The sequence below is a fragment of the Hyla sarda genome, chromosome 6 (genome assembly GCF_029499605.1).
Source record: "Hyla sarda isolate aHylSar1 chromosome 6, aHylSar1.hap1, whole genome shotgun sequence".
Classification (NCBI taxonomy): Eukaryota; Metazoa; Chordata; class Amphibia; order Anura; family Hylidae; genus Hyla; species Hyla sarda.
The window spans coordinates 271,660,230-271,687,860 of NC_079194.1; the positions used below are offsets into that span (position 1 = coordinate 271,660,230).

A 27,631-nucleotide genomic window follows, 5' to 3' on the forward strand; every position below is an offset into this window, starting at 1 on the left:
CGGAGGAGATGCTGGAGCTGGCGGAGGAGATGCTTGCTGTTGTTGAGGCAGAAGCTGTTGCAGCATAGCGGTCAACTGAGTCAGCTGTTGTCCTTGTAGCGCGATCTGCTGTGATTGCTGGGCGACCACGGAGGTTAGGTCAGCGACCTCAGCGGGATCCATGGCCGGATCTACTGTCAGGGTCCGGAGTCGTATGCAGGGATGACAAAGGTAGTGGATCCTCTGTCAGTGAGGTGATGGCGTGGGCCGTACCAGGGGAACGGAATCTAAGGGGTTACTGGTTTTCACCAGAGCCCGCCGCAAAGCGGGATGGACTTGCTGCGGCAGGTAACCCCCAGTTCGTTCCACCCAATAGCTACTCAACCTCACTGACTGCTGAGTCAGGCGCGGTACAGAAGGACTAGGCAAAAGGCAAGGTCAGACATAGCAGAAGGTCAGGGCAGGCAGCAACGGTTCATAGTCAAGGGCAACGGCAAGGGTCTGGATACACAGGCAAAGGACACACGGGAACGCTTTCACTGGCACTAGGCAACAAGATCCGGCAAGGACAGGAATGGGAAGTGGGTTTTTATAATGTGGAAGTGTTTGGTACTGATTGGGCCAGGCACCAATTAATGGTGCACTGGCCCTTTAAATTTCAGAGAGCCGTCGCGCGCGCGCCCTAGAGAGCGGGGCCGCGCGCCGGGACAGGACAGCAGGAGGACGGGGCAGGTGAGCAGATTGGGATGTGACCCGCGAGCGGGCGCGTCCCGCTATGCGGATCGCATCCCCGCCGGTGATGACAGAGCAGCGCTCCCGGTCAGCGGGTCTGACCGGGTCGCTGCACGCAGAAGAACGCCGCGAGTGCTCCGGGGAGGAGCAGGGACTCGGAGCGCTCGACGTAACAGTGTAAATAAATAAATGTTATAAAATTATGTATATTAAAACTGGACCAGAGATTTATGCATAGAGGCACAATGTATATAAAATATATATAATGTTATATGAAAGCAGGAACCAGTGATTTATGCATAAAAGCACATGTGTGTATGTAAATGAGACCAACCTGTAGTAAAGTAGATAAAATGCTATTTCTAGTAAATAATGCCATAGTATTATATATTATTATTAATGTATATAGAGATGGTAATGGACTCATATAATGGTCTCAACAATTTCGTTGAGTCCCCTCGGGGAAATGGTGGACAATTTATACATCCAAAAGACTTCCTTCTTTTTTAATATTTTGAATCGGTTTGATAGGTCACTGTGTATATGATCAATTAGCATAACTGAAATAAGATTTTCCCCATCCTGTTGTGAAATTGCGCAGTGTCTGGATACTAGGGATCGACCGATATCGTTTTTTTAGGGACGATACCGATAATCGGTGGAGGTTAGGGCCGATAGCCGATAACTTATACCGATATTCCGGTATAAGTTATCGGCTATTTACCCCCCGCGACACCGCTACAGATCATTGATTTAAAACGGGCGCTTTAAATCAATGAACTGCAGTGGCTTTTGCGGTGCCATAGACCGCCGCCTCCACCTGCTACTCTCCCTCTGCCTGTCCGGGGGTCCTGAGTCCTATCGTCGCACCGCGCCACACCCCCCACCGCACCGCCCCGGCCCCATTGCCTTCCCCACCCCCGGTTTTATAATTACCTGTTCCCGGGGTCCACTCTACATCTGGCTCCGGTGGCATCCTCCTGAGCTGTCACTGTGCGCACTGACGGTGACGTCACGTCGCGTCACGTCACTCGTCATTGCGCACAGCGTAATGCAGATGGCAGCAGGAGCCAGAAGTAGTGTGGACCCCGGGAACAGGTCATTATAAAACTGGGGATGGGGGAGGCAATGGGGCCAGGACGGTGCGGTTAGGGGTGCGACGCGGTGCGACGGGTTGGTCGGTCGCGGTGCGGTGGGGGCGGTGCGGGGCATTATCGGCTTATCGGCAAGGTAATTGCCAATACCGATAATGCCCAAAACCGTGATTATCGGCCGATAATATCGGCCAAACCGATAATCTGTCGATCCCTACTGGATACGCTATGAAGCATAAATTTATTCCTGATATTTTGCCTGTGCTTGTTTAGGCGGTTCGGCAGTGGTTGGATAGTCCATCCGACATATTGTTTTCCACAGACAGAGTCCAACAGATAAATTACAAAAGAAGATTGACAGGTGAGTCTATGTTTTGCCTTATATTTCTCTCCAGTGCTGTTGGAGCAGAAATCGGTAATCCCATTCTTAATTTCCTTGCAGCACAGGCGTCTTTTGTGATTACATTTGAATGATCCAGGAGGTAGCGTGGAGTTGGTGGTAGAGGTCTTGTGCTGCTTAATAATGCTCGGGGCAAGAATATTTTTGAGTGTAGGTGCCCATCTAAAAGTAACTTGTGGCATGTTTGGTAACTTCCCACCAAGTAAATCATCGTTTTGTAGGATGTGCCAGTGGTTGCTCAGGATTTTCTTAATTTTTGAGGAAGAATTGCAGTATTTGGTGACAAAATTTTATTTTAATCTCTCATTCGCATCTGAGTTCCCACTTATTATTTTATCGGACTTTAGACATTCCCTTTGACTTTTATCTTTTACTTTCTTATATGCATCTATAATTATGGGCTCCGGATAGTTCTTTTCTTTAAACTGCTTAGTTAGTTAGGATTTTAGCCTGTTGCTTGAACATATAGTCATTTGTGCAATTCTTCCGTACTCTTTTATATTGTCTGTAAGGCACATTCTTTAACCACTGTTTATAGTCAAGATATATAATCAAGATAACTATTCACATCCACCAATGCAATGCTGCCTCAAAAATTAAGAAAATGCTCCTGGATCTCTGACAGCGCAACTCTGCAGACAAGATCACATTTCCACTATTGTTTACTTACACAGCAAAATGTGACAGCAGTGCCTCCTAGGATTATAATATGCAGTATTTTAATAACTTTTATGTGACCCTTAATGACTGCCATATTAACCCATAGGATCATATTGTAATTTTTGTTTGACATTGTCCTATTTTATGTACACTTTTATTCATGTATCATGACCTTTAACCCTGTTGGAGTTGTTCCCTGGGTCTTTTTAAACTGTGTTAATTTTTTCTTACTATGCACCAGTCAGTATCTTTAAAGAGTTAATTTCATGGACTATTTACATCACGGTCAAAAACAGTACAATAAGGGGGAGAAAAGATACAGTATCTCATCTTTATAAATATTTTTATAAACATCTTCTTTAGCAAGGAAGTGGTCCACGGTGACCCAGTCTCCAAAGGGAAGGAATCATGCTTTGCTTTAGTATGTCACAGTTCATGGTTCCCTCACTAGCTTCACAGCACCAGCAGAACTTGCAGGCCTAGACCATAACACTCCCACCGATTGACTGTAGGCAAGACACCATCTGAAAACCCATTTTATTCTGACTGCCATATTTCTAGTCGGGAAGGAATTTTTACCTCTAGTATGAGGGTTTTTTGCCTTCCTCTGGATCAATTCAGTAGGGACTCATTAGGGATATAGGTTGAACTTGATGGACTCTGGTCTTTTTTCAATCTTATGAACTATGTAACTATGGTAACACAGGAGCAAGTGTTTATGTACAGTATATTCCTTAATATTGCACAAAAAATTGGTATATGGCTGTTTAAAAGACACCTGTTCATGTGATTAGACTCATACGAGATATTCGTCAGAACAAACTTATCCAGTGAATAGGGGAAAAGTGTTTGATCACGAGGGGTCTGACCTCTGTAACCCCCCCGCCATCTCCTGTACGGGGCCCTGGTTCAGCCCCGGCTCTGCTCCTCTAATTCGCATTTTGTACCCAGCACGGAGGCTGGTCGAAACACGCTTTCCCATTCATCTCTATGGGAGAGGTGTAGACACAGCATTCGTGTGTCTCTGCCTCTCCCATAGAGATAAATGGAGGAGGCGTGTTTCAACCAGCTTCCACAATGGGTGCGACACGTCACTACAGGAGCAGAGCCAGAGCCGAGCTGGGGCTCCATACAACAAGGGGTTCCAACAGGCCAGTTTCTGAGAATCCGGCAAGATTGTTTATGGGTTGATGATTTCAAAAGACATGCTTAAAGGGGTACTCCGGTGAAAACCTTTTTTCTTTTAAATCAACTGGTGGCAGAAAGTTAAACATATTTGTAAATTACTTCTATTAAAAAATCTTAATCCTTCCTGTACTTATTAGCTGCTGAATACTACAGAGGAAATTCTTTTCTTTTTGGAATGCTCTCTGATTACATCACGAGCACAGTTCTCTCTGCTGACGTTATTATAATAATAATAACACTTTATTTATTGTTTTCCTTAGTGGGATTTGAACCCAAGTCCCCAGCACTGCAAGGCAGCAGTGCTAACCACTAAGCTACCATGCTGCCCTTAGTATACATCTGCTATGCATGGTTGCTAAAATTGACAGAGATGTCAGCAGAGAGCACTGTGCTCGTGATGTCATTAGTGTTCCAAAAAGAAAGGAATTTCCTCTGTAGCAATCAGCAGCTAATAAGTACTGGAAGGATTAAGATTTTTTAATAGAAGTAATTTACAAATATGTTTAACTTTCTGCCACCAGTTGATTTAAAAGAAAAAAGGTTTTCACCGGAATACCCCTTTAAGGACCGGTTGAGGAATAGGTGAGTGCTCGGTGTGCCAATATATGGAGCCAACCAAGGAATTTGCTAATCCTGGTGATGGCTCCAGACATGGTCTACACCACTACAATAATTGTAAAACACGGAATGTAGTATATGCCATTGTTTGTCCTTGTCACCAGGTATACGTTGGACAGACATCACAAGAACTACGTAAATGCATTCAGAAGCACTTTTCCACCATCTCTGTGGCTGAGAGGGATTTCAGGAGGGATCGGATATTGACGTCAGTTGCTGTGCATTTTAGGAGCCAACACTCTGGTATGTCTTGCGGCATGAGGGTAGTGGGGTTGGAAAAACTTTCATGTGGAATGCTTGGGGGGGATGTAGTGAGTCTCTTGCTGCGGCATAAATGGAAATGGATTTTTGATCTCAATACAGTCGCATAACGTGGTTTAACGAGGAATTAACCTTTACCATTGTTTTTTCATGTTTATGGAATATATTTAATTTATTTAAGGTTTTAATTTTCTTCATGGTTTTCTCACTGATATTTCTTGTGAGTTTTGGTTTTTCACAACTTTTCACTTCTTACCATCCTTCCCCCCCCTTTTTTTTCATGCCCAAATGCACAATTATTTTCTATTGCACATCATTTTAGCATCATTCCATGTACAGAACTCATTCATTCTACATTTTCATTTACTCCACCCCCATTTTTATGCACATAATAACATATATTTATTATGTTTTACTTATTTCATGTTTTGCTCAGCCCCATAGATTCTCCAAAGGCTCTCACTACCTGTCTTTGTTTGGGTTTATAATTCTACATCAGTGTCTGTTGGAATTGCATGGATTGACATGTCTGGACCATTGGTGGAAGATCAGACAAGTGATTTGGAGATCCTGGGAATATGAGATACCCCCTTTTTGGCTTAATCTCCTTGTGGAGGACTTACTCCGTGCAGTATCATGTTTATGGTACCTGGCTTTTTGCTTGGAATGGACCTGTGAGGAGACGTGCATTGAAGATTGATTTGGATATTGATGGACATTTATCAACGGGTTTAGTCAGGTTTTCTTTACTATAAATGTCGCAAAATTGTCGCAACTGTGACTACGTGTGTTTTCGTGCGACAATTTGCATGAAGAACAAGAAAAGCAAGAAAATTCAAACTTGCTCACGTAGTAAATTTTTCAAAATGGATTTGCTTTAGTCGGATATTTATCAACTGCGACAGTCGCAACTGCGCAAAAAAAAGTCGCAACAAGGTTAAAAATTGACTAAATTTACTCCAGCTCAAACATGGAGCATAAAAAGCTACTACCAAAGTAAAAAAGGAAAAATTGCTTACGTGAAAGAAAATTATCAACAGGCTGAAACCAGTTGATAAATAAGTCACACATAAGCAAAAAAACAGTTAGGAAAAAATTACTAAAAAAAAGAATACATAAGCAAACATTGATAAATGTCCCTCATTATGCCTTTGTTTCTGCATTATTGGAGCCTACATTATGGACTTTCTTTATTAAGGACTTTATGAGGGGGCTTACAAAGGTAGGAATCCCTTGGCTGCCTGTTTGGACTTCAGTATACGGCTATTATGAGATGGCCAATATTCTGTTCATAAGGGCTTCTTTGATGGTCATGATTTTCGATGTGTGAATGGAGGGAAAGGTGGAAATACAAGGTTTTTTTTTCAGGTTTTTTGTATATATAGATGCGAGTTATTGACGCATCAGGGGAATGCGTCCTCAGCCATAATGGAATGTGTTCATATAATAATCTTTTTGTCATTATGCATATTTAAATTGATTGTCCATTTATCTAAATTATTGAGTTATGTTACACCTTTCTCTCTGAGATAGATGTTCCTATACTGTAAAGGACCAGTGTGAAGTGTGGAGAACCACACGGCCATGGTCTCTGTGTATGCCAATCAAAGGTAATTACCCATACAAGTGTTTGATATTTATATGGCTATTATATATATAGGGGTGTGAATCGCCAAGAATTTGGCGATTCGAATCGCGATACCAGTGTGGCGATTCGATATATCCCGATATATCGCGATACCGTCTAGGTGACGATACATCGCGATATATCCCGATTCGGTCTAAAAAAACTATGTCTTTGACACTTTTATTAAAACTTTTTTTTTTTTTTTATACACTTAATTAGTCTTTTAGGAATCATTAGATTCCTCAGACAGATGAATAGAGTTCTATTGAACTCCATTTATCTGCGATCCATTGATAGAGCCTGGTCCAGCCAGGCTCTATCAATGACAGAGCCACGGGACAGCAGGAAGCAGAGGTAAGCCCTCCGGCTACCTCCACAGTGGATCGCCCGCCCGCAATCGCGCTGCGGGGGGGGGGGGGGGGGGGGGCGATCTAGCCCACCAGGGAGCATACACATGTTCCTTTAGATGCCGCTGTCAGCTTTGACAGCGGCGATCTAAAGGGTTAATAGCCAGCCGCATGCTGGCTATTAGCGGCGGCCCCCGGCTACTGAGAACAGCCGGTGGCCGCAGAGTACAGAGCGGGCAGGAGTCCAGAGCATGCTCCATACACCCAGAGCTACGCCGCGTCAGATCCGGCAGACAAAATGTGGAACTTATATCTCCTGATGCCCGGGACATGACATGCTGTTCCGGGAATCAGGAGATACAAATTCCACATCACTAAAAGAATTGCTTCAAAAATATTTTGAATCGATTCAGTATCGGCAAGTGAAAAATCGCGATAATCGCGGGAATCGATTTTTTTCTTACATCCCTATATATATATATATATATATATATATATATATATATATATATATAGCACTTTGGGAAGTAGATAGTCACTCTTGAGGAAGCCGCCGTAGCGGGTGGCGAAACGCGTGGGGGCTGTTGTCCCCCTTACTCCCAGTGAAGTTGTCCCTACACTTAGTTATTCTAAGATTGCTATAAGCCTGGGTCTATTTAGCTGCAATATACACTTTGCACTTTCTTTATTTCACCTTCTATAGTATGTCATTTCTTTGCTATATTCTTACAAATTGTTTTGCACAGCTGCTTATGGTGGTTTGTATAGAGTGCAATAGTTAGTGCAATATTATCATTATTATTATAGGTGTTGTCATTGTTGTTGTTTTTGTGATTATAATTTTTTTGCACTGGGCACTTTTCAAATGTATATTACCCTAATTTACTTTTGGAATTTGGTGGTTATGCAGCTATGCACCTTATATTTCAGTGTTGATACATAGTGTGTATATATGGGACTTGCTTCACCCTTGTTCACCATTAAGCGAGAATTAGGGGGTAGAGTTAGGATAACATTCCTATACTCCTGCATTTTTATGTTTTTTTATATTGTTTTTAATTGTGTGTTCATCCCCTTTTTGCTATATGTTAATAAAAATGTAATTTATCATATTACATGCATGTGTTGGTGTGCATCTACCTATGGTTGCTAGCTTTTCTTTTCTTCTTTTGTAACAATTTCGTTTTGGCAACTTGTTGCACCCACGGAGGACATATTTGCGGTGCCCATCTCTTTTTCTCACATTCAAGGGGCCCCATACGAGGGATCTCGGGGGGGTCCCAGTGGTCGGACCCCCCACGAAAAGACACTTATCTCCTATCCTGCAGATGGGGGATATGTTTGTTCTGCCACTTTTGTACTCTAAGAAGCAGATGTCTACTGAAGGGGTGGAGTGTGTGTCTTTTTTGTTATTTTTTCTAATTCCATTTGGCCACACAAAGTTCTCCGTGCAGTTAGCAAGGGCCTACAGTCTGAAAATATGTTGGCTTGTTTTTTTTTAAATCATGTACTCTGTTTTTTTATGTGACACTTAAAATAGAATGTTTATATACTCCAGATACTAGATGCTGTTCATCTATCTTTATCTACAGGCAGGGCTGCCATCAGAAATTTCGGGGCCCCTTACACAGGTGAAGGCATGGGCCCCCTTCCCCCTAGGTGGCTTGCCCCCAGGGACCACCCACCCAGTTTTTTTCTAATTATGAATTTTTTATTAGATTACAGCAGAGGGCAGTGCCGTAAAACACTGTGCTGCAAAGTATGTAACTGCACCGCACTCTGCTATAATCAAATATATCCTATTCTGGTTACTGTAAAACTGCCCTAAAAAATAGTGAATATTCCCACATACTGGGGGAGATTTATGAAAATCTGTGAGAGGAAAAGTGGAGAAGTTGTCCACAGCAGCCAAACAGCTCACTGCTTTAATTATTAAGAAAGCCTTTGAAAATTAAATAGAAGCAATCTGATTGTTGCTATGGGCAACCGCATCACTTTTCCTCTCTACAGGTTCTGATAAATCTCCCCCACTGACCATACAGAGGTAGAATCCAGAAAGCGTCTGCTGACAGTATAGGTGATTACAATGACAGGACTCACAGGCGACATCTTCTCTGGTCGAAGTCGTTCAAGTTTCTTTTCCTTCTCCATCTGGCCTGGACCTCCATGAAGACTTTTCTCAGCAGAACCTGATGAACACACAATTTAGGCTCCTTTCTAAAGCACCATCCCCACCTCTATACAAACTCTCCATCAATATTGCCTCTCATAGTAATAGTGTTCACTTTGTGCCCCCCATACCCAGATACAGCACCAACACCTGTGCGCACAGCCCCTATACACACACTCCCACATACACAGCCCCCCACACACATACACAGCCCATATATATATATATATATATATATATATATATACACAGCCCCCATATATATACTGTATATACACAGACAAATACACAGCCCCCATATACACATACTCAGTGTCAATATACACACACATTGCCCTTATGCACACATACACATAGGGTTGCCACCTTGTTTGCAAAAAAAATACCGGCCATGGTAATTTGCATGGTAATCTGCTCCTCTATTGCGGGTGCCGGGCAGGGAGAGGAGGGACACGTGGCTGACGTCACAGGCCTGCTGGAAACTGACGGCCACGCGCAGGCACGTCTCTTACTAGCTGCAGCCACAAAGTGTCAGTGTGCTCCCCTCCGGACGGCGCTACCTCTCCCTCCAGATCCGGATCACAGACGCAGACAGCCAGGGTAGGGCTGGGATGGTCTGGTCGGGCCTCAGTAATAAAAAAAAAAAAAGGAACGTGATGATAGCAGCGGGCCCCATCTCTGGTTTAACTGACTGACTGCCTGTTAGTGCATAGTGATGCCCCCCAGCGGTCAGTGAGTGGCAGTTACTCACTGATTCACAAAGAAAAATAAAAGGGGGTTGGCCCAGTCGGGCCCCCCTGGGGGTCCGGGCCCCTTACTGGGGTACTGGTTGTATCCCCTGATGGCGGCCCTGTCTACAGGTACTTATCTATGAGGCAGCTGCAATGTGGTCCGCATATCAGAGATCTCTAAATACAGGAGTCCGGAAAATCAACAGGAGAGCTAAGATAATGCTGCAGTACACTGCACTGCTGCTACTAATAGTGCAACAATGCAGGAACAAGCACTTGTAAACACATCACAGCTGATAAGTGGGGGTACCAGGACTCAAACCCCAATCAACCAAATATTGATGGCCTATCCTGATCATAGGCCTTAAATTTTATAAGGCTGGATAACCTCTGAACTATGACTTAAAGTTCAGGTGTGATGGTTGAGTGACATGGGACAAAGATGATGATGAATTCAAGCGCACTTGTCATATCACAGAAAAAAACAGTAATGCTTATATATGTTACTCACTTGGTCATGCAAGTGATTTTTACATGTCTTTCTTGTGTGTCTAGCTTCTGTATCTGGCTCACAACTCCCTCTGTTCTACTGCTCACTCATTCTGACATCCACTTACCAGAAAGGGGCATGTCCGAGGCAAGCACCGAGCCTGCCCTCACTCACCATGCATTCACTTCCTCCCTAAATCTGCTGTGCTGGGTCTCTTCAGCCAATCACTGCAGGTTGCTCTGTGGCCCCCTCCTGTCTGATTTCAGGGAGAAGTCTGATAGACAGGACTAGGGATGTAAGAAAAAATCGATTCTCGCGATAATCGCGATTTTTTCATTTGCCGATACAGAATCGATTCAAAATATTTTTGAATCGATTCTTTTAGGGATGTGGAATTTTTATCTGCGGACGCCCGGAACAGCATGTCATGTCCCGGGCATCAGGAGATAAAAGTTCCACATTTGTGGAGCCGGGCAGGCCGGATCTGACACGGCTATGGAGCGGGCTCCGACTCGTGCCCACTCCGTACTATGCGACCCCCGGCTGATTTCAGTAGCCGGGGGCCGCCGCTAATAGCCAGCATGCGGCAATCGCCGCGGCTGGCTATTAAAGGAGTATCCGGTGCGCACTTTTCTCATTTTATCCTATCCAGGCTGCAAAATAAAACGCACTTTATCTTACCTGCCAACGAGCCCCCGGAGCTCCGGTACAGGTGTTCGGTCCCCGGGCTGTATTCTTCTTACTTCCTGTTAGTCCGGCACGTCACATGGAGCTTCAGCCTATCACCGGCCGCAGCGATGTCCCGCCTCCGCTGGTGATAGGCTGAAGCTCCATGTGACGTGCCGGACTAACAGGAAGTAAGAAGAATACAGCTCGGGGACCGAACACCTGTACCGGAGCTCCGGGGGCTCGTTGGCAGGTAAGATAAAGTGCGTTTTATTTTATTTTGCAGCCCGGACGGGATAACATGAGAAAAGTGAGCACCGGAGTACTAGATCGCCGCTGTCAAAGCTGACAGTGGCGTCTATTGGGATCTATGAATGCTCCCAGGTGAGCGATATATCGGGATATATCGCGATGTATCGTCACCTAGACGGTATCGCGATATATCGGGATATATCGAATCGCCACACTGGTATCGCGATTCGAATCGAATCGCCAAATTCTTGGCGATTCACACCCCTAGACAGGACAGAGGTGAGCACAGAGGAGTGCCCCAGCCTTTGCTTTAGCTGGGACAAAAGATGATGCTGCAGCCGAACAGGATTATGTTCTGGATGGGGACCCCTAGTGGTCTTTTTTTATAAGCCATGGACAGAAGCTTCAGGGACACCAACACAGAGAGGGCAAGGTGAGGACATAGGGGGAGATTTATCAAAACCTGTCCAGAGGAAAAATTGCTGAGTTGCCCATAGCAACCAATCGGATCGCTTATTTAATTTTTTTTAAAAGGCCTCTGAAAAATGAAAGAAGCCATCTGATTGGTTGCTATGGGCAACTCATCGACTTTTCCTCTGGACAGGTTTTGATAAATCTCCCCCATAGTGTGTGAGAGGTAATTGCCAAGGGGGGATTTATCAAGGTCAGAGCCTGGTGAAGATCAGCCAAAAGTTGTAACTTTTTGTGCAAACCCCTGGTTTGTGTAAAAATGTAGCAGCTTTGACTGATTTGCACTGGTGTACAGGTGTACAGAATGTGAGATTGCTGATTAGGAGTGGAGGTCACTTAACCGCAGAAGCCAAAGTTGAATCGGGGGGCCAAACGGGGGATCAGCGTGGGATCACAGAGGTAAGTTTAGTTAGTTTGTTCAATACATTTAGGGCCTTTTACAATGTTTATTTAAAACATAAATAATCCCTTTAAAATGGATAAATTTGAGAAGAAGCAATAGCAATATTATCATTGCATGTTTTACATGAATAAAAATTGAGAAATCTGAAAATGTGTGATAACAATCTTATCATCAAATAATTTACATAGGTATGAAAGGGAGATAAGAGCATTCAGAAAAGCAGAAGCATTAACCCAGATGGAATGTCTAATGATTAATCCAGCGAAGATTAGTTTACTGTAGAATACATGTGGAACAGAGATGATTTTTTTTACCCACATAAAATTGCTCACATATATAAATATGAAAGATACTACCGTATTAGTAGTGCCCCAACATGTGTGAACCCAATGTGGGCCAAAGTTGGGAGTGGAAAGTCTAATTTGTTTTCTAAAAAAAATAATGGAACAATTCTTAACATACATACTACACTCATTTACAAAAAAAAAAAAATACATTAAAATTATAATTAAAGCACCAAGATCCATTTGTTTAAATTGACTGAAACTTTGGATGTGTGAATGTAATGATGATATATGTAAGTGATTACAATACCAGAGCAAAAAGTATATTGGGAAAAACTGTACTTTTTTGTAATTTAACGGAGCCTCAAGTACTTTGTTGGGCGCCTCTAGCCTAGATACAAGATAACATACGGCTGGGCATGGAGGTTTAACCCCTTAACAACGAAGGATGTAAATGTACGTCCTGGTGAGGTGGTACTTAAGGCACCAGGACGTACATTTACGTCCTAAGCATAACCGTGGGCATCGGAGCGATGCCCGGATCATGCGCGGCGGGTCCTGGCTGTTGATCGCAGCCAGGGACCCACCGGTAATGGCTGACACCCACGATCCCGCTGCATGTGCAGCATCACGGTTACTTAAATTGATGATCGCATCGCCCGCAGCACTGCCGCGGCGATCTGATCATCCTGCACAGCAGACGGAGGTCCCCTCACCTGGCTCCGCTGCCTTCCGGGAGTCTTCTGCTCTGATCTGCATTCCCGCAGACCAGAGCAGAAGATGACCGATAACCCTGATCAGTGCTTTGTCCTATACATAGCACTGAACCGGATTAGCAATCGAATGATTGCTATAAATAGTCCCCTATGGGGACTATTAAAGTGTAAAAAAATAAAGTAAAAAAAATGTGAAAACCCCCCCCTCCCCCAATAAAAATATAAATTGTCCCGTTTTCCCTATTTCACCCCCAAAAAGTGTTAAAAAAAATATTTTATACACATATTTGGTATCGCCGTGTGCGTAAATATCTGAACTATTAAAATAAAATGTTTATGATACCGTACGGGGAACGACGTGAACGTAAAAATAAAAAAGTCCAAAATAGCTGCTTTTTTTATAGCATTTTATTCACAAAAAATTTTATAAAAAATGTATTAAGTTTTATATAAGCAAATATGGTATCAATAAAAAGTACAGATCACGACGCAAAAAAAATGAGCCCTCATACCACCGCTTATACGGAAAAATGAAAAAGTTTTATCGGTCTTCAAAATATGGGGATTTTAAACGTACTAATTTGGTTAAAAAGTTTGTGATTTTTTTTAAGCCCAACAGTAATAGAAAAGTACGTCATCATGGGTATCATTTTAATCGTATTGGCCCAAAGAATAAATAACACATGTCATTTTTACCATAAATTGTACGGCGTGAAAACGAAACCTTCCAAAATTAGCAAAATTGCGGTTTTCTTTTTAATTTCCCCACACAAATAGTATTTTTTTGGTTGCGCCATACATTTTATGGTAAAGTGAGTGATGGCATTACAATGGACAACTGGTCGCGCAAAAAAACAAGCCCCCTACTAGTCTGTCGATGAAAATATAAAAGTTATGATTTTTTGAAGGCGAGGAGGAAAAATCGAAAGCGTAAAAATAAAATTGTCTGCGTCCTTAAGGCCCAAATGGGCTGCGTCCTTAAGGGGTTAAATGTTCCATATGGTATCCTGTGACACATTTGTGCAGTTGGACCTGTAGATTTCGCTCACTCATAAGTTGGCAAAGATAGTGTCTCAGTTGGTCCCATGAATGCTCGATTGGCAATAAATCTGGCAACCAAGCAGTCAACAGAATTGTTGCAAAAAGAATGTCCTGCACTCATTGCTGACCTGTTATTTTATCCCTCGTATCACTACTAGGGGTGACTGGCTGTTATATGCAATGGCGCAGCAGCACAGCAGCAGGTAGGGAAATTTGTCTCTTCCCAGCAAAGACAGGATTTAATCGCTCACCATGAAGTCTCTACACTCGAATATTCTCAAATACCAAACACAACCTGGATTACATTCTGAAGACGATATGGTCTTAGTCCATAGCAGTCCATGTTTCTTGTTCTTGACACCTCTGCAAACTTAGGGGATGGTGGCTGGCTGTCAATGGCATGACAGGTAATGGACACCAAATTTCCTTCTGCTAAGCACTTGGAAATTGATTAGTCAGAGACAGGGGTGTTTAATAAAAGTGCCACCTTTGTCTGGATGGTGGACAAGAAAACTTTGGGAACTTTGTGTGCTTCACAGTAAATCAAACAATTTTGTTCATGTTTTTTTTTTTTTGCAATCTGGAACCTGTTTTCCACGTGTGCATGCCCTTACATGCTTTTTCCGTAGAGCGTTCAGTGAGAGAAGTGAGTGGCCCGAGTACGTATCAACCAGGGGGGGCAAAGGAGTGTTAAAGGACAACTGCAGCGCTAGCAAATTAGGGCCCAAATGTAATAATAACAAAAGTTATATAAGTTTCTAAATGGGATCCATTACCTGGCTGGCACCGTTTCTCTGCTATGCCGCCACCGGAAGTGATCTCCAGGTCCCCTAACGCACGTAGCGTCGACCTATTATTCTCTATGGAGCCGCCATCTACGTCACAAATGCCCATAATGCGCCGGGGGATTGCTTCACTCCCCCTGCAAAGTTCTCCGAAGCTAGAGCGGGGAGGAGCGAGGGCAGAGGCTGAGATCGCACGTCTGCAGGATATAAGCCACGCCCCTTGGGTTCGGAAATCTCACTTCACACCCCCCGCTCTTACATTACACAAGAAGCAGGGGGAGAGCAGGGACGTATACAGCTCTGTACACCGCTCCATCCCCCGCACACAGCTCGGTACACAGCCCCATCCCCCTCACACAGCTCGGTACACAGCTCCATCCCCCGCACACATCTCGGTACACAGCTCCATCCCGCGCACACAGCTCGGTACACAGCTCCATCCCCCGTACATAGCTCCATCCCCTCCCCCTCCCCTGTCTCCCCAGGACCTCATCTACCATGGGGAGGCTGCAAGTTTGCACAGGGAAAACACAGAGCGGGGGAGGGGAGATAGGACGTCCGTGCTGCAGGGGAATAAATATCATACTGGGGATGATTTCTATGTGTGAGGCGGGGGGGGGGGGGACACTCCTGAATGACGCATGCTGGGAGTTGTAGTCCCTGTTATGTGTGTGTATGCCAGTGTTTCCCAACCAGGGAATGCTGGGAGTGGTAGTTTTGCAACATCTGGAGGCACCCTGGTTGAGAAACACTGGTGTATGGACTACAACCCCCAGGAGACTACTGAGGTACAATATAGGTGTTGGTGAACTACAACTCCCAGGAGACTACAGAGATACAATAGAGGTGTTGGTGAACTAAAACTGCCGGGAGACTACTAAGATACAATATAGGTGTTGGTGAACTACAAATCCCAGGAGACAACTAAGATACAATATAGGTGTTGGTGAACTACAACTCCCAGGAGACTACTGAGATACCATAGAGGTGTTGATGAACTACAACTCCCAGGAGACTACTGAGATACAATAGAGGTGTTGGTGAACTACAACTCCCAGGAGACTACTAAGATACAATATAGGTGTTGGTGAACTACATATAACTCAGCCCTGGTTTGGATACACTGGCATACACACACAAAAGGGACTACAACTCCCAGCATGTGTCATTCAGGAGTCTTCAGTCTGTGGTATAACACCAGCACGCTGCCTCTGTAGTCTCATGGGGGTTGTAGTTCACCAACACCTCTATTGTATCTCAGTAGTCTCCTTGGAGTTGTAGTTCACCAACACCTATATTGTATCTCAGTAGTCTCCTGGGAGTTGTAGTTCACCAACACCTATATTGTATCTTAGTAGTCTCCTGGGAGTTGTAGTTCACCAACACCTCTATTGTATCTCAGTAGTTTCCTGGGAGTTGTAATTCACCAACACCTATATTGTATCTCAGTAGTCTCCTGGGAATTGTAGTTCACCAACACCTATATTGTATCTTAGTAGTCTCCTGGGAGTTATAGTTCACCAACACCTATATTGTATCTTAGTTGTCTCCTGGGAGTTATAGTTCACCAACACCTATATTGTATCTCAGTAGTCTCCTGGGAGTTATAGTTCACCAACACCTATATTGTATCTTAGTAGTCTCCTGGGAGTTGTAGTTCACCAAAACCTATATTGTATCTCAGAAGTCTCCTGGGAGTTGTAGTTCACCAACACCTATATTGGCCCTCATTTATCATTGGAAACCCGACAGTTTTTGTCTGGGTTTTTCTTTTTTTTTGGGCGCAGACATCGTGCGACAAACTGCGACAAGCCTTTCCTACAAACCCGACTCAGGGCTTTTGAAAGCCTAAAAAGGGGCGTTTCCCAACCAAAACCTTGGTTTCCCACTGATTTATTAGGAAACCCGACCCAAATTTTAGGGTTTCAGTGTCCTTTTTTTCCCACTGCTTCAAGTAGGAAAAAGTGTTTGCCATTTCCCTAATTTTGGAATCTTTATCATTTTTGTTGTTTTTTTGCGACAAAAAATCCGACTGCGCCTAAAAAAATCCAACAGCAACAACACTTGCGACAAATTAATAAATTGATAGGGAAAAAGATGGTCGAGTTAAAAGACTACTTTTTTGAATAATGAGGGCCATTGTATCTTAGTAGTCTCCTGGGAGTTGTAGTTCACAACACCTCTATTGTATCTCAGTAGTCTCCTGGGAGTTGTAGTTCACCAACACCTCTATTGTATCTCAGTAGTCTCCTGGGAGTTGTAGTTCACCAACACCTCTATTGTATCTTAGTAGTCTCCTGGGGGTTGTAGTTCATCAACACCTATATTGTATCTCAGTAGTCTCCAGGGGGTTGTAGTCCATACACCAGTGTTTCCCAACCAGGGCGCCTACAGATGTTGCAAAACTACTACTCCCAGCATTCCCTGGTTGGGAAACACTGGCATACACACACACACACATAACAGGGACTACAACTCCCACCATGTGTCATTCAGGAGTCCCCCTCACACATAGAAATCATCCCCAGTATGATATTTATTCCCCTGCAGTCTATGTCTCCTTCACACACAGAAATCCTCAGCCCTGTGTAGTGCAGTATGTCATCCTCACACATCATTATGGAGGTGCAGGAGCTCTGCACGGACGTCCTATCTCCCCTCCCCGCTCTGTGTTTTCCCCGTGCAAACTTGCAGCCTCCCCGTGGTAGATGAGGTCCTGGGGAGACAGAGCAGGGGGAGGGGATGGAGCTCTGCATGGGGGATGGTGCTGTGTACTGGGCTGTGTGCGGGGGATGGAGCTGTGTATGGAGCAGTGTACAGAGCTGTATACGTCCCCGCTCTCCCCCTTGCTTCTTGTGTAATGGGGGGGGGGGGGGGGGGATGTGAAGTGAGATTTCCGAACCCAAGGGGCGTGGCTTATGTCCTGCAGACGTGCGATCTCAGCCTCTGCCCTCGCTCCTCCCCGCTCTAGATTCGGAAAACTTCGGAGAGCGAAGGGGAGGAGGAAGAGCAGCAGCTAACAGGAAGCTGGTGCAGGGAGTCATGGGAAATGTAGTCTTTATGACATGGCTACTTACTACTACAGGTGGCAATTACAAGAGAATGGCTGGGCCAAATTTGACAAATGAGGTATCGTAGGAAAGGTCTTTGAAAGAGCTATCAGATGAGGTAAACTTTTTTTTTTTATGTATGAACGCTGCAGATGTCCTTTAAAATGTCACCACAAAGAATGACTTGGCCTGTTGCAAAGGAGAATAGAGTATCTAGGGCATCGATAAGGAAGGACACTTGTTCTCTGTTAGGGGAATAGATGGAGGCTACTGTGAGTTTGTGGCCAGCTAGTTTGCAGTAGGCAAAGACATTTCGAGCAATAACCCCTTAAGGACCAGGTCATTTTACACCTTAGGACCAGAGCGTTTTTTGAACATCTGACCACTGTCACTTTAAACATTAATAAGTCTGGCATGCTTTTAGTTATCATTCGGATTCCGAGATTGTTTGTTTGTTTTTTCGTGACAAATTCTACTTTAACATGGTGGTAAATTTTTGTGGTAACTTGCATCCTTTCTTGGTGAAAAATCCCAAAATTTTATGAAAAAATTTAAAATTTAGCATTTTTCTAACTTTGAAGCTCTCTGCTTGTAAGGAAAATGGATATTCCAAATAAAAAAATTTAAATTCACATATACAATATGTCTACTTTATGTTTGCATCATAAAATTGACAGGTTTTTACTTTTGGAAGACACCAGAGGGCTTCAAAGTTCAGCAGCAATTTTCCAATTTTTTCACAAAATTTTCAAACTCACTATTTTTCAGGGACCAGTTCAGGTTTAAAGTGGATTTGAAGGGTCTTCATATTAGAAATACCCCAGAAAAGACCCCATTATAAAAACGGCACCTCCCAAAGTATTCAAAATGACATTCAGTCAGCGTTTTTTAACCCTTTAGGTGTTTCACAGGAATGGCAGCAAAGTGAAGGAGAAAATTCAAAATCTTCATTTTTTTACACTTGTATGTTCTTGTAGACCCAATTTTTGAATTTTTACAAGGGGTAAAAGGAGAAAATGTATACTTGTATTTGTAGCCCAATTTCTCTCGAGTAAACACATACCTCATATGTCTATGTAAAGTGTTCGGCGGGCGTAGTAGAGGGCTCAGAAGCGAAGGAGCGACAAGGGGATTTTGGAGAGTACATTTTTCTGAAATGGCTTTTGGGGGGCATGTTGCATTTAGGAAGCCCCTAAAATTTTCACTAAAATGTGTGTCTCCCCCCAAATTTCACATTTTTGCAAGGGGTAATAGCAGAAAATACCCCCCAAAATTTGTAACCCCATCTCTTCTGAGTATGAAGGTACCCCATAAGTTGACCTGTAGTGCACTACGGGCGAACTACAATGCTCAGAAGAGAAGGAGTCATATTTGGCTTTTTGAGAGCAAATTTTGGTCGGGGGGCATGTCGCATTTAGGAAGCCCCTATGGTGCCAGGACAGCAAACCCCCCCACATGGCATACCATTTTGGAATATAGACCCCTTGGGGAATGTAACAAGGAATAAAGTGAGCGTTAATACCCCACCGGGGTTTCACAACTTTTGCATATGTAAAAAAAAATATATTTTTTTTTCACTAAAATGTGTTTCCCCCAAATTTCATATTTTTGCAAGGGTTAATAGCAGAAAATACCCCCCAAAATTTGTAACCCCATTTCCTCTGAGTATGTGAGCATGTGACCCCATTTTGGAAACTACACCCCTCACAGAATTTAATAAGGGGTGCAGTGAGTATTTACACCCCACTGGCATTTGACAGATCTTTGGAACAGTGGGCTGTGCAAATGAAAAATAAAATTTTTCATTTTCACGGACCACTGTTCCAAAAATCTGTCAGGCACCTGTGGGGTGTAAAGGCTCACTGTACCCCTTATTACATTACGTGAGGGGTGTAGTTTCCAAAATGGGGTCACATGTTGGGGGGTCAATTGTTCTGGCACTATGGGGGCTTTGTAAACACACGTGACCTTCAATTCCGGACACATTTTCTCTTCAAAATCCCAATGGCACTATGTGTTAGTGTAGTGTAGTGTTTTTAGGGTACATTCACACTGGCTGAGGTTTACAGTGAGTTCCCTGCTAGGAGTTTGCGGTGCGGCGAAAAATTTGCCGCAGCTCATACTTGAAGCAGAAAACTTATTGTAAGCCTGCCCGTGTGAATGTACCCTGTATGTTCACATGGGGGGGGGGCAAACCTCCAGCTGTTTCAAACCTACAACTCCCAGCATGTACTGACAGACCATGCAGGCTGGGAGTTGTACTTTTGCAACAGCTGGAGGCACACTGGTTGGAATACCTTCAGTTAGGTTCTGTTATCTAACTCAATATTTTCCAACCAGTGTGCCTCCAGCTGTTGCAAAGTTACAACTCCCAGCATGTACTGATCACCAAAGGGCATGCTGGGAGATGTAGTTATGCAACAGCTAGAGGGATCGCAACTACAACTCCCAGCATGCTGGGATTTGCAGTTTTGCAACATCTGGAGAGCTACAGTATAGAGACCACTGCAAACTGTGGCCCTCCAGATGCTGCAAAACTACAAATCCCAGCATGCCCAGACAGCAAACAGTTGTGTGGGCATGCTAGGAGTTGTAGTTTTGCAACATCTGGAGTGCTACAGTATAGAGACCACTATATTGTGGTCTCGGACTGCAGCCCTCCAGATGTTGCTAGGCAACTTGCCGGCTTCCGTCGGATCCAGGGAGCCTGCTGCACGACATCGCCGCCCGCCGATCTCCGACGCCGATCGTCGCCCGCAGCCTCTGCAGATCGGTTAGTGGACTCCGGCGCCGATCCTCTGTCGTTTCCCCGTTCTGCCCCGCCTATTGTTGGTGGGCAGAACGGGGAAAACGAAAGTTAACCCCCCCGCCCCCGATCTGCTATTGGTGGTCGTTTCTAGACCACCAATAGCAGGGATAGGAGGGGTGGCACCCCTGCCACCTCACTCCTATCTCTTCAGGGGGATTGTGGGTGTCTTAGACACCCGCGATCCCCCTTATATTCCGGGTCACCATAGACCCGGAACAGCGCAAATCGCAAGTGTGAATTCACTTGCGATTTGCGCAGATCGCCAACATGGGGGGGTCTGATGACCCCCCTGGGCATTTGCGCAGGGTGCCTGCTGATAGATATCAGCAGTCACCCCGGTCCCCGCCCGGCGCAAGCGCGGGGACCGAAATTCCCACGGGCGTACAGGTACGCCCTTGGTCCTTAAGTACCAGGGAGCAAAGGCGTAGCTGTAGGCCCTTGGTCCTTAAGGGGTTAAAGGGGTTATCCAGCATAAGGTGATTTTAGTACATACCTGGCAGACAGTAATGGACATGCTTAGGAAGGATCTGCGCTTGTCTTGGGCTAAATGGCTATGCTGTGAGATTACCATAACACTGTGGCTAGCTTTTTGTGAACTTGTATTTCCTGTTTTCAGTTTTCTTGTTTGCCTACCAATGATTCCATTTTCCTCCTTCCCACACATCAGCCACCCCACCCATTGAAACCTAAATGAGCTGCAGACATGTGGTTTTCAATCAGGGTGCCTCCAGCTGTTGCATTACTTGCAGATTGCTCTCTCCACCCATTGAAGCAGACAGGCTCCCTGTCATCAAGCTGACTAGTGAGTCAGGTCTCGACCGCATTGCAAGCTTTGAAAAATCCGAGACGGCAGTCATTTTGTATGCTGTTAAAAATAAATATTGGGGTGAAAATCATATAAGAATTGTGAGAAAACCGGATAATATCTATTGTTAAATGTGGGTGTGTGACCTTCTTTAAAATTTGTCTCCTGCAGGGCCAGGATATGGGTTTGTTTTTTATGGAGGGACTATAGTATTTGCGAATGTTTCTCAGGCATGTTAAACCCCTTAACATTTAGGGTTGCTACAGTTATGTCCGCTGCCATGGCTAAAAGTGTGGAAATGAAGTAACTCCCTGTGACGTTGGAGTCCCACCTGTGCCTCCATCCATCAAAGCCAATCATAATGAGAACAGACAAATCTAAGGAGGGAAGAGAAAGGAAAAATGTGAGATTAGAGGACAGTAAGAAAAAAAGAGCATCCACAAGCGAGTGGGTGCACATTGGCTAAAGAGGGGGGCCATAAGGGCCCAAGTCTTTTTTTTCTTAAGTTTCTTAATTTTTTAAAGTTTTATTTAATATTTTTGTTAGTAAGGCGAGTTAGTTAGTTAGGTTAGGGTGAGTTAGGGAGGTAGTATCGCAGCACACACATATATACACTTCACCCCCAATTAGAGTAGGGAAATTGACCCTCAGGGCGTTTTCAGCGGAGGAGGCATATGCCTTACTTGCCTCTGACACTGAAAGCGCCACAGAGGACGAGGAAGACCCCACCTTCCCAATTTCCTCGTCCTCCTCATCATCTTCTGATGATGAGCCACCAAGGCGGCGGAAATGCTGCCAAGCGAGGTCACAAACCTCCTCTTCTCCTGACTCTGTGCCCCATACTAATGAGTCCCCCTGGCACTCATACTAGTCAAGCCCCCTAGCCAAGTTCACTGGTGCCCCATACCGGCGAACTTGTCTGGACCCGTGATTCCTGAGTTTCTTGGCGACACAGGAATCAAGATTGACATCGTCGGGTTCACTGAAATGGACTATTACAGTTTTTTTTTCAGTGATGACTTTGTCAATCTGATGGTTGACCAGACGAACCTGTACGCCCAACAGTTCGTCGCTGCAAACCCGAGCTCATTTTTAGCTAGACCCATTGGATGGTACGCTATCAATAGAGCCGAAATGAGGACCTTTTGTGGCCTTGTGCTGCATATGGGTCTAGTTAAAAAACCCAGTGTCAGGCAATACTGGAAGTGGGGACATCCTCTACCAGACCCCCTTTACGGTATGGCCATGACACGTCCCCGGTTCGAAGCCATCTGGAAATGTTTGCATTGTGCTGAAAATGCGGCATGTCCCCCCCCCCCCCCGAAGCAATCCTGCGTACGACCACCTATATAAAATCAGGCCGGTAATCAACCACTTTGGGGCCAAATTTTGTGAAGCCGATGTCCCTGAGCGGGAGGTCGCTATTGATGAGTCTCTCTTCACCTTTAAGGGGAGACGCAGCTTCCGGCAAGACATCCCAACCAAGCGAGCGCGGTATGGCGTGAAGATGTATAAACTTTGCGAGAGTACCTCAGGGTACACTTGCAAGTTTATGGTGTATGAGGGACGAAATTCCCGTATTGAACCCCCAGAATGTCCCCCCACTCTGGGTGTTAGCGGGAAAATAGTTTGGGGCCTTTTGCATCCATTACTAGATAAAGATTACCACCTTTACTTGAAGAACTTTTATACTAGTATCCCTCTTGTCACATCCCTCACTGCCAGATCCACGGTCGCTTGTGGGACAGTCTGGAAGAATCAAAGAGGCCTTCCACCCCATCCCCTACACGCTCCTATCCCCCGGGGTGCCTTTTCCCATGAACACCTGTTGCTGGTCAGGTATAAGGACAAGAGGGATGTCCTTATGCTCACCACAATTCATGGGAATGGCAGCAACCTTGTCCCGGTCCTCAAGCCTGATTTGTATTCTGGACTACAATCAGTATATGGGGGGAGTTGATCTCTCTCATCATGTCCTCAAGCCATATGATGCCATGCGCAAAACACGGGTATGGTACAAAAAAGTTACGGTCTACATGGTAGAGGTTGCCATGTATAACTCTTGTACTGTTCAAGCACGCTGGCAATACACGGACATTCCTGCCGTTTCAAGAGGAAGTTCTAAAGGAAGTCCCTCATCTTTGATGATTGCCAAGGAGTGTGTCAGAGCACCTCTGGTACTTCAGTGCCCGAGATTGTCCCCGGTCCAACACTTTCCAGGTGAGCTCCCCCACACTGGAAAAAAGGGACAATCCCAGAAAAAATGCAGTTTGTGTCACAGGAGGGGGGGGGGGGATTCGGACGGACACCACCACTCAGTGTGACACTTGCCCCGATCATCCGGGCCTCTGCATTAAAAACTGCCTTTTCCCGGATCATAATTCCCCATAATTATACTCCAATGTACCAGTCCAGAGTATATTGTCTTCCAAATTTTAAAACCAACCCCCCCCCCAAAACAAAAATAATAATACCAAAAACCGATTTCCCAATACCCCTGATATCTTTTGCCCACTCCCCCTGCACCAAAAAAAAAAAATGCGTCATGGGACACAGAGTCAACAGCATTGGGGGTTTGCAGTTGCCTCAAATCCGCAGTGCTCTCTCCCCACCTGTGCGGGATGCGTATTTGAGATAACAAGTTAGGGATGACCACACAAATCACATTCCCAGAATGATGATTCAGAGCATAAGGTTTGGGGCGGGCATCATTCTGGGAATATAATTAGAATATCAGTATTAAAATTGCAATTTTCATCCCCCCCCCCCCCCATAGTACACTTCAACACTTCATCCATTCCTGTAAAATAAATTTAGGGAACACCTGTCTGTTCCAAATCTCCACTTCACCCCTATACACCTTCCCTAGGGGGTGTACTGTTTGTAATAGGCTCACATGTGGGTGTTCCTTTCTTGTATTTTCCTCTGAATATATTTAACTGTTAGGTCCATAACAAACATCGGCCTCAAATGCGGAGTTCTCGCTAATGAGCTCTGTCGTATTTCCAGGCGACAATTCGAAGTCACATGTTAGTTGTTCCCAGAAATATGAAGCAGAGTATATGTTGAAAATTGCAATTATCAAAAGCCACCCTTCATCCATTCCTGGAAAATAAATTTAGGAAACACCTGTGCGTTCAAAATGTCCTCTTTACCCCTATACCCATTCCTCAGGGTGGGTACTTTCTGTAATGGTGTCACATGTGGGTGTTTCATTTTTGTATTTTCCTCTGAATGTATGTAACAGTCAGCTACTGATATGCCATAGGCCTCAAATGCAAACAGACCTCTATGACTTCTAAGCCTTGTTGTGCGCCCACCCAGCACCTTAACCCATATGTGGATGTTTTTCCATAGTCAGGAGAAAAATCCCTCCAAAATTTATAACCCCTTGTGAAAATGTAAAAAATTGGGTAATCCCAGCATTTTAGTGTAAAAAAAAAATCTAATTTAGCAATTTACAGCCCATTGTTCAAAAAAAACCTGTGAGGTATAAGTACTCACTGTACCCCTTTGTTACCTTCCTTGAGGGGTGTAGTTTCAAAATTGTGGTCACTTGCCGGGATTTTTTTTTTTTTAGATTTTCGGAACCTCAACATTGCAGTGCAAATGACCACTTTAGGCCTCAAATCTCATTGGTGCTGTCTCACTCCTAAACCCTGTTTTGCACCCGCATAGTGCTTTACTGCCATATATCCTTATTCTGGAGAAATTGGGCTACAAATTTTGTTGAGCTTTTTTTTCTAATTTTTCACTTTTACGGCCCACTGTTCAAAAAACCTATGAGGTGTAAGTACTCACTGTAAACCTTGTTACGTTCCTGTAGGGGTGTAGTTTCCAAAATGGTGTCACATGTGGGGGGTTTCTGCTGTTTTGGCATCATGGAGGGTTTGAAAATGCACATGGCCCCGACTTCAATTTCAGCAAAATTCTCTCTCACAAAGTCCAATGGTGCTCCTTCTGTTCTGAGACCTGTTGTGCTCCAGCAGAACACTTATCGTCCACATATGGGGCCTTTTCTTAATCGGGAGGAATTAGGCTTCAAATTTTGGCGTCCATTTTCTCCTATTACCCCTTGTGAAAAAGAAAAAATTGGGGTAACACCATCATTTTAGTGTTAAAAATCAACAAAATGTTGCTGTTCTGGCACCCTGGGGACTTACTAAATTAAACCTGCTCCTCAAAAACCATTTCAGCCAAATTCTCAAAAAGCCAAATTTTCTCCTTCTCTTCTAAGCATTGTAGAACGCCAGCAGAGCACTTAACATCCACATATGGGGCGTTTACTTAACCTCTTTAGGACGCAGGGCGTATGCATATGCCCTGCATCCTGAGGACGTAGGGCGTATAGGTACGCCTGTGGGAATTCCGGTCCCCGCCGCTAGCCGGCCGTGGACCGAACCGAGATGCCTGCTAAAATCATTAAGCAGGCATCCCGGCACATCGCTGAGGGGGGTCCTGAGACCCCAACTCAGACCGGCGATTTTTGGCAATTCCAGGTCATACGGGTCTCTGGTGAAGGGATAGGATTGAGGTGGCAGGGGTTCTACCCCTCCTATCCCTGCTATTGGTCGGTCAGATGCGACCGACCAATAGATTGGGGCGGAGGGGTTAAAGTTTGGTTCCCCCGTTCTGCCCACCGACGGTAATCTGGGCAGAATGGGGGAACTGTAGCGTGACCGGGGGCGTTGGTGGAGGTTCCTTACCTCCGATCGGTGGCCTTGTACAGACTACGGAAGCCGGTGAGTTGTTGTCTAGCAACATCTGGAGGGCTACAGTTTGGAGACCACTATACAGCCCTGTGATTTGCACAGGGGTGGCTGATTTTACAGCGGTTCTGACATAAATGCAAAATATCCCTCACGGAACGTAACAAAGGGTATAGAGAGCCTTAAAACCCCACAGGTCTTTGACAAATTTTTGTTAAAGTTGGATGGGAAAATGCAAAAAACTTCTTTTTTTTTTTTTACTAAAATGTTGGTGTTACCTTACATTTTTCATTTTCACAAGGGGAAATAGGAAAAAAGCCCCCCACAATTTGTAACCCCATTTTATCTGAGTAAGAACATACCCCATATGTGGATGTTAAGTGCTCTGCGGGCGAACTACAGTACTCAGAAGAGGAGCGCCATTGGGCTTTTGAAGAGAAAATTTGTCAGGAATTGAAGGCCATGAGTGTTTACAAAGCCCTTATAGTGCCAGAACAATGGACCCTCCCCCACATGTGACCTCATTTTGGAACCTACACCCCTCACGTAATGTAATAAGGGATACAGTGAGCATTTACGCCCCACAGGTGTCTGACAGAGTTTTAGAACAGTGATCGGTAAAAATGAAAAATGTAATTTTTCATTTGCACAGCCCACTGTTCCAAAGATCTGTCAAATGCCAGTTGGGTATAAATGCTCACTGCACCCCTTATTAAATTCTGTGAGGTTGTAATTTCCAAAATGGGGTCACATGTGGGGGGGTTCCACTGTTTTGGCACCACGGTGGGCTTTGTAAATGCACAAGGCCCCGACTTCTATTCCAACCAAATTCTCTCTCCAAAAGCTCAATGGCGCTCCTCTTCTGAGCATTGTAGTGCGCCAGCAGAGACGTCCACACATGGGGTATTTCCATACTCAGAAGAAATGGGGTTACAAATTTTGGGGGGCATTTTCTCCTATTACCCCTTGTAAAAATGTTACATTTGGGAAAAACGGCACTTTAGTGAAAAAAAAAAGTTTTCATTTACACATCCGACTTTAACGAAAAGTTGTCAAACACCTGTGAGGTGTTAAGGCTCACTGTACCCCTTGTTATGTTCCTTGAGGGTTGTAGTTTCCAAAATAGTATGCTATGTAGGTTTGTTTTGCTGTTCTGGCACCATAGAGGCTTCCTAAATGTGACATGCCCCCCCAAAAACCATTTCAGCAAAATTTGCTTTCCAAAAGCTTCTCTTCTGAGCATTGTAGTGAACCCGCAGTGCACTCGACGTCCACACATGGTGTATTTCCATACTCAGAAGAGATGTGGTTACAATTTCTGGGGGACATTTTCTCCTATTACC

The 27,631-nt window shown here is 44.5% G+C and overlaps 1 protein-coding gene across 16 annotated transcripts in view; it reads left to right on the forward strand.

The window, feature by feature from the left end:
• Positions 1–27,631, forward strand: part of LOC130277059 (forkhead box protein A4-like) — a 403,578-nt gene that overhangs the window by 80,478 nt on the left and 295,469 nt on the right. For 12 of the 16 annotated variants that reach the window (XR_008845358.1, XR_008845361.1, XM_056527308.1 and 9 more), the window contains one exon: positions 2,079–2,166. The exons of the other annotated variants lie outside the window; for them this stretch is intronic. Coding sequence is in view for 2 of the 12 variants with exons in the window: in XM_056527308.1 (XP_056383283.1) it covers positions 2,079–2,166 (88 nt within the window). In the remaining 10 variants the exon portion in view is untranslated. The remainder of the gene's footprint in view (positions 1–2,078; positions 2,167–27,631) is intronic. 16 annotated transcript variants of the gene reach the window in all.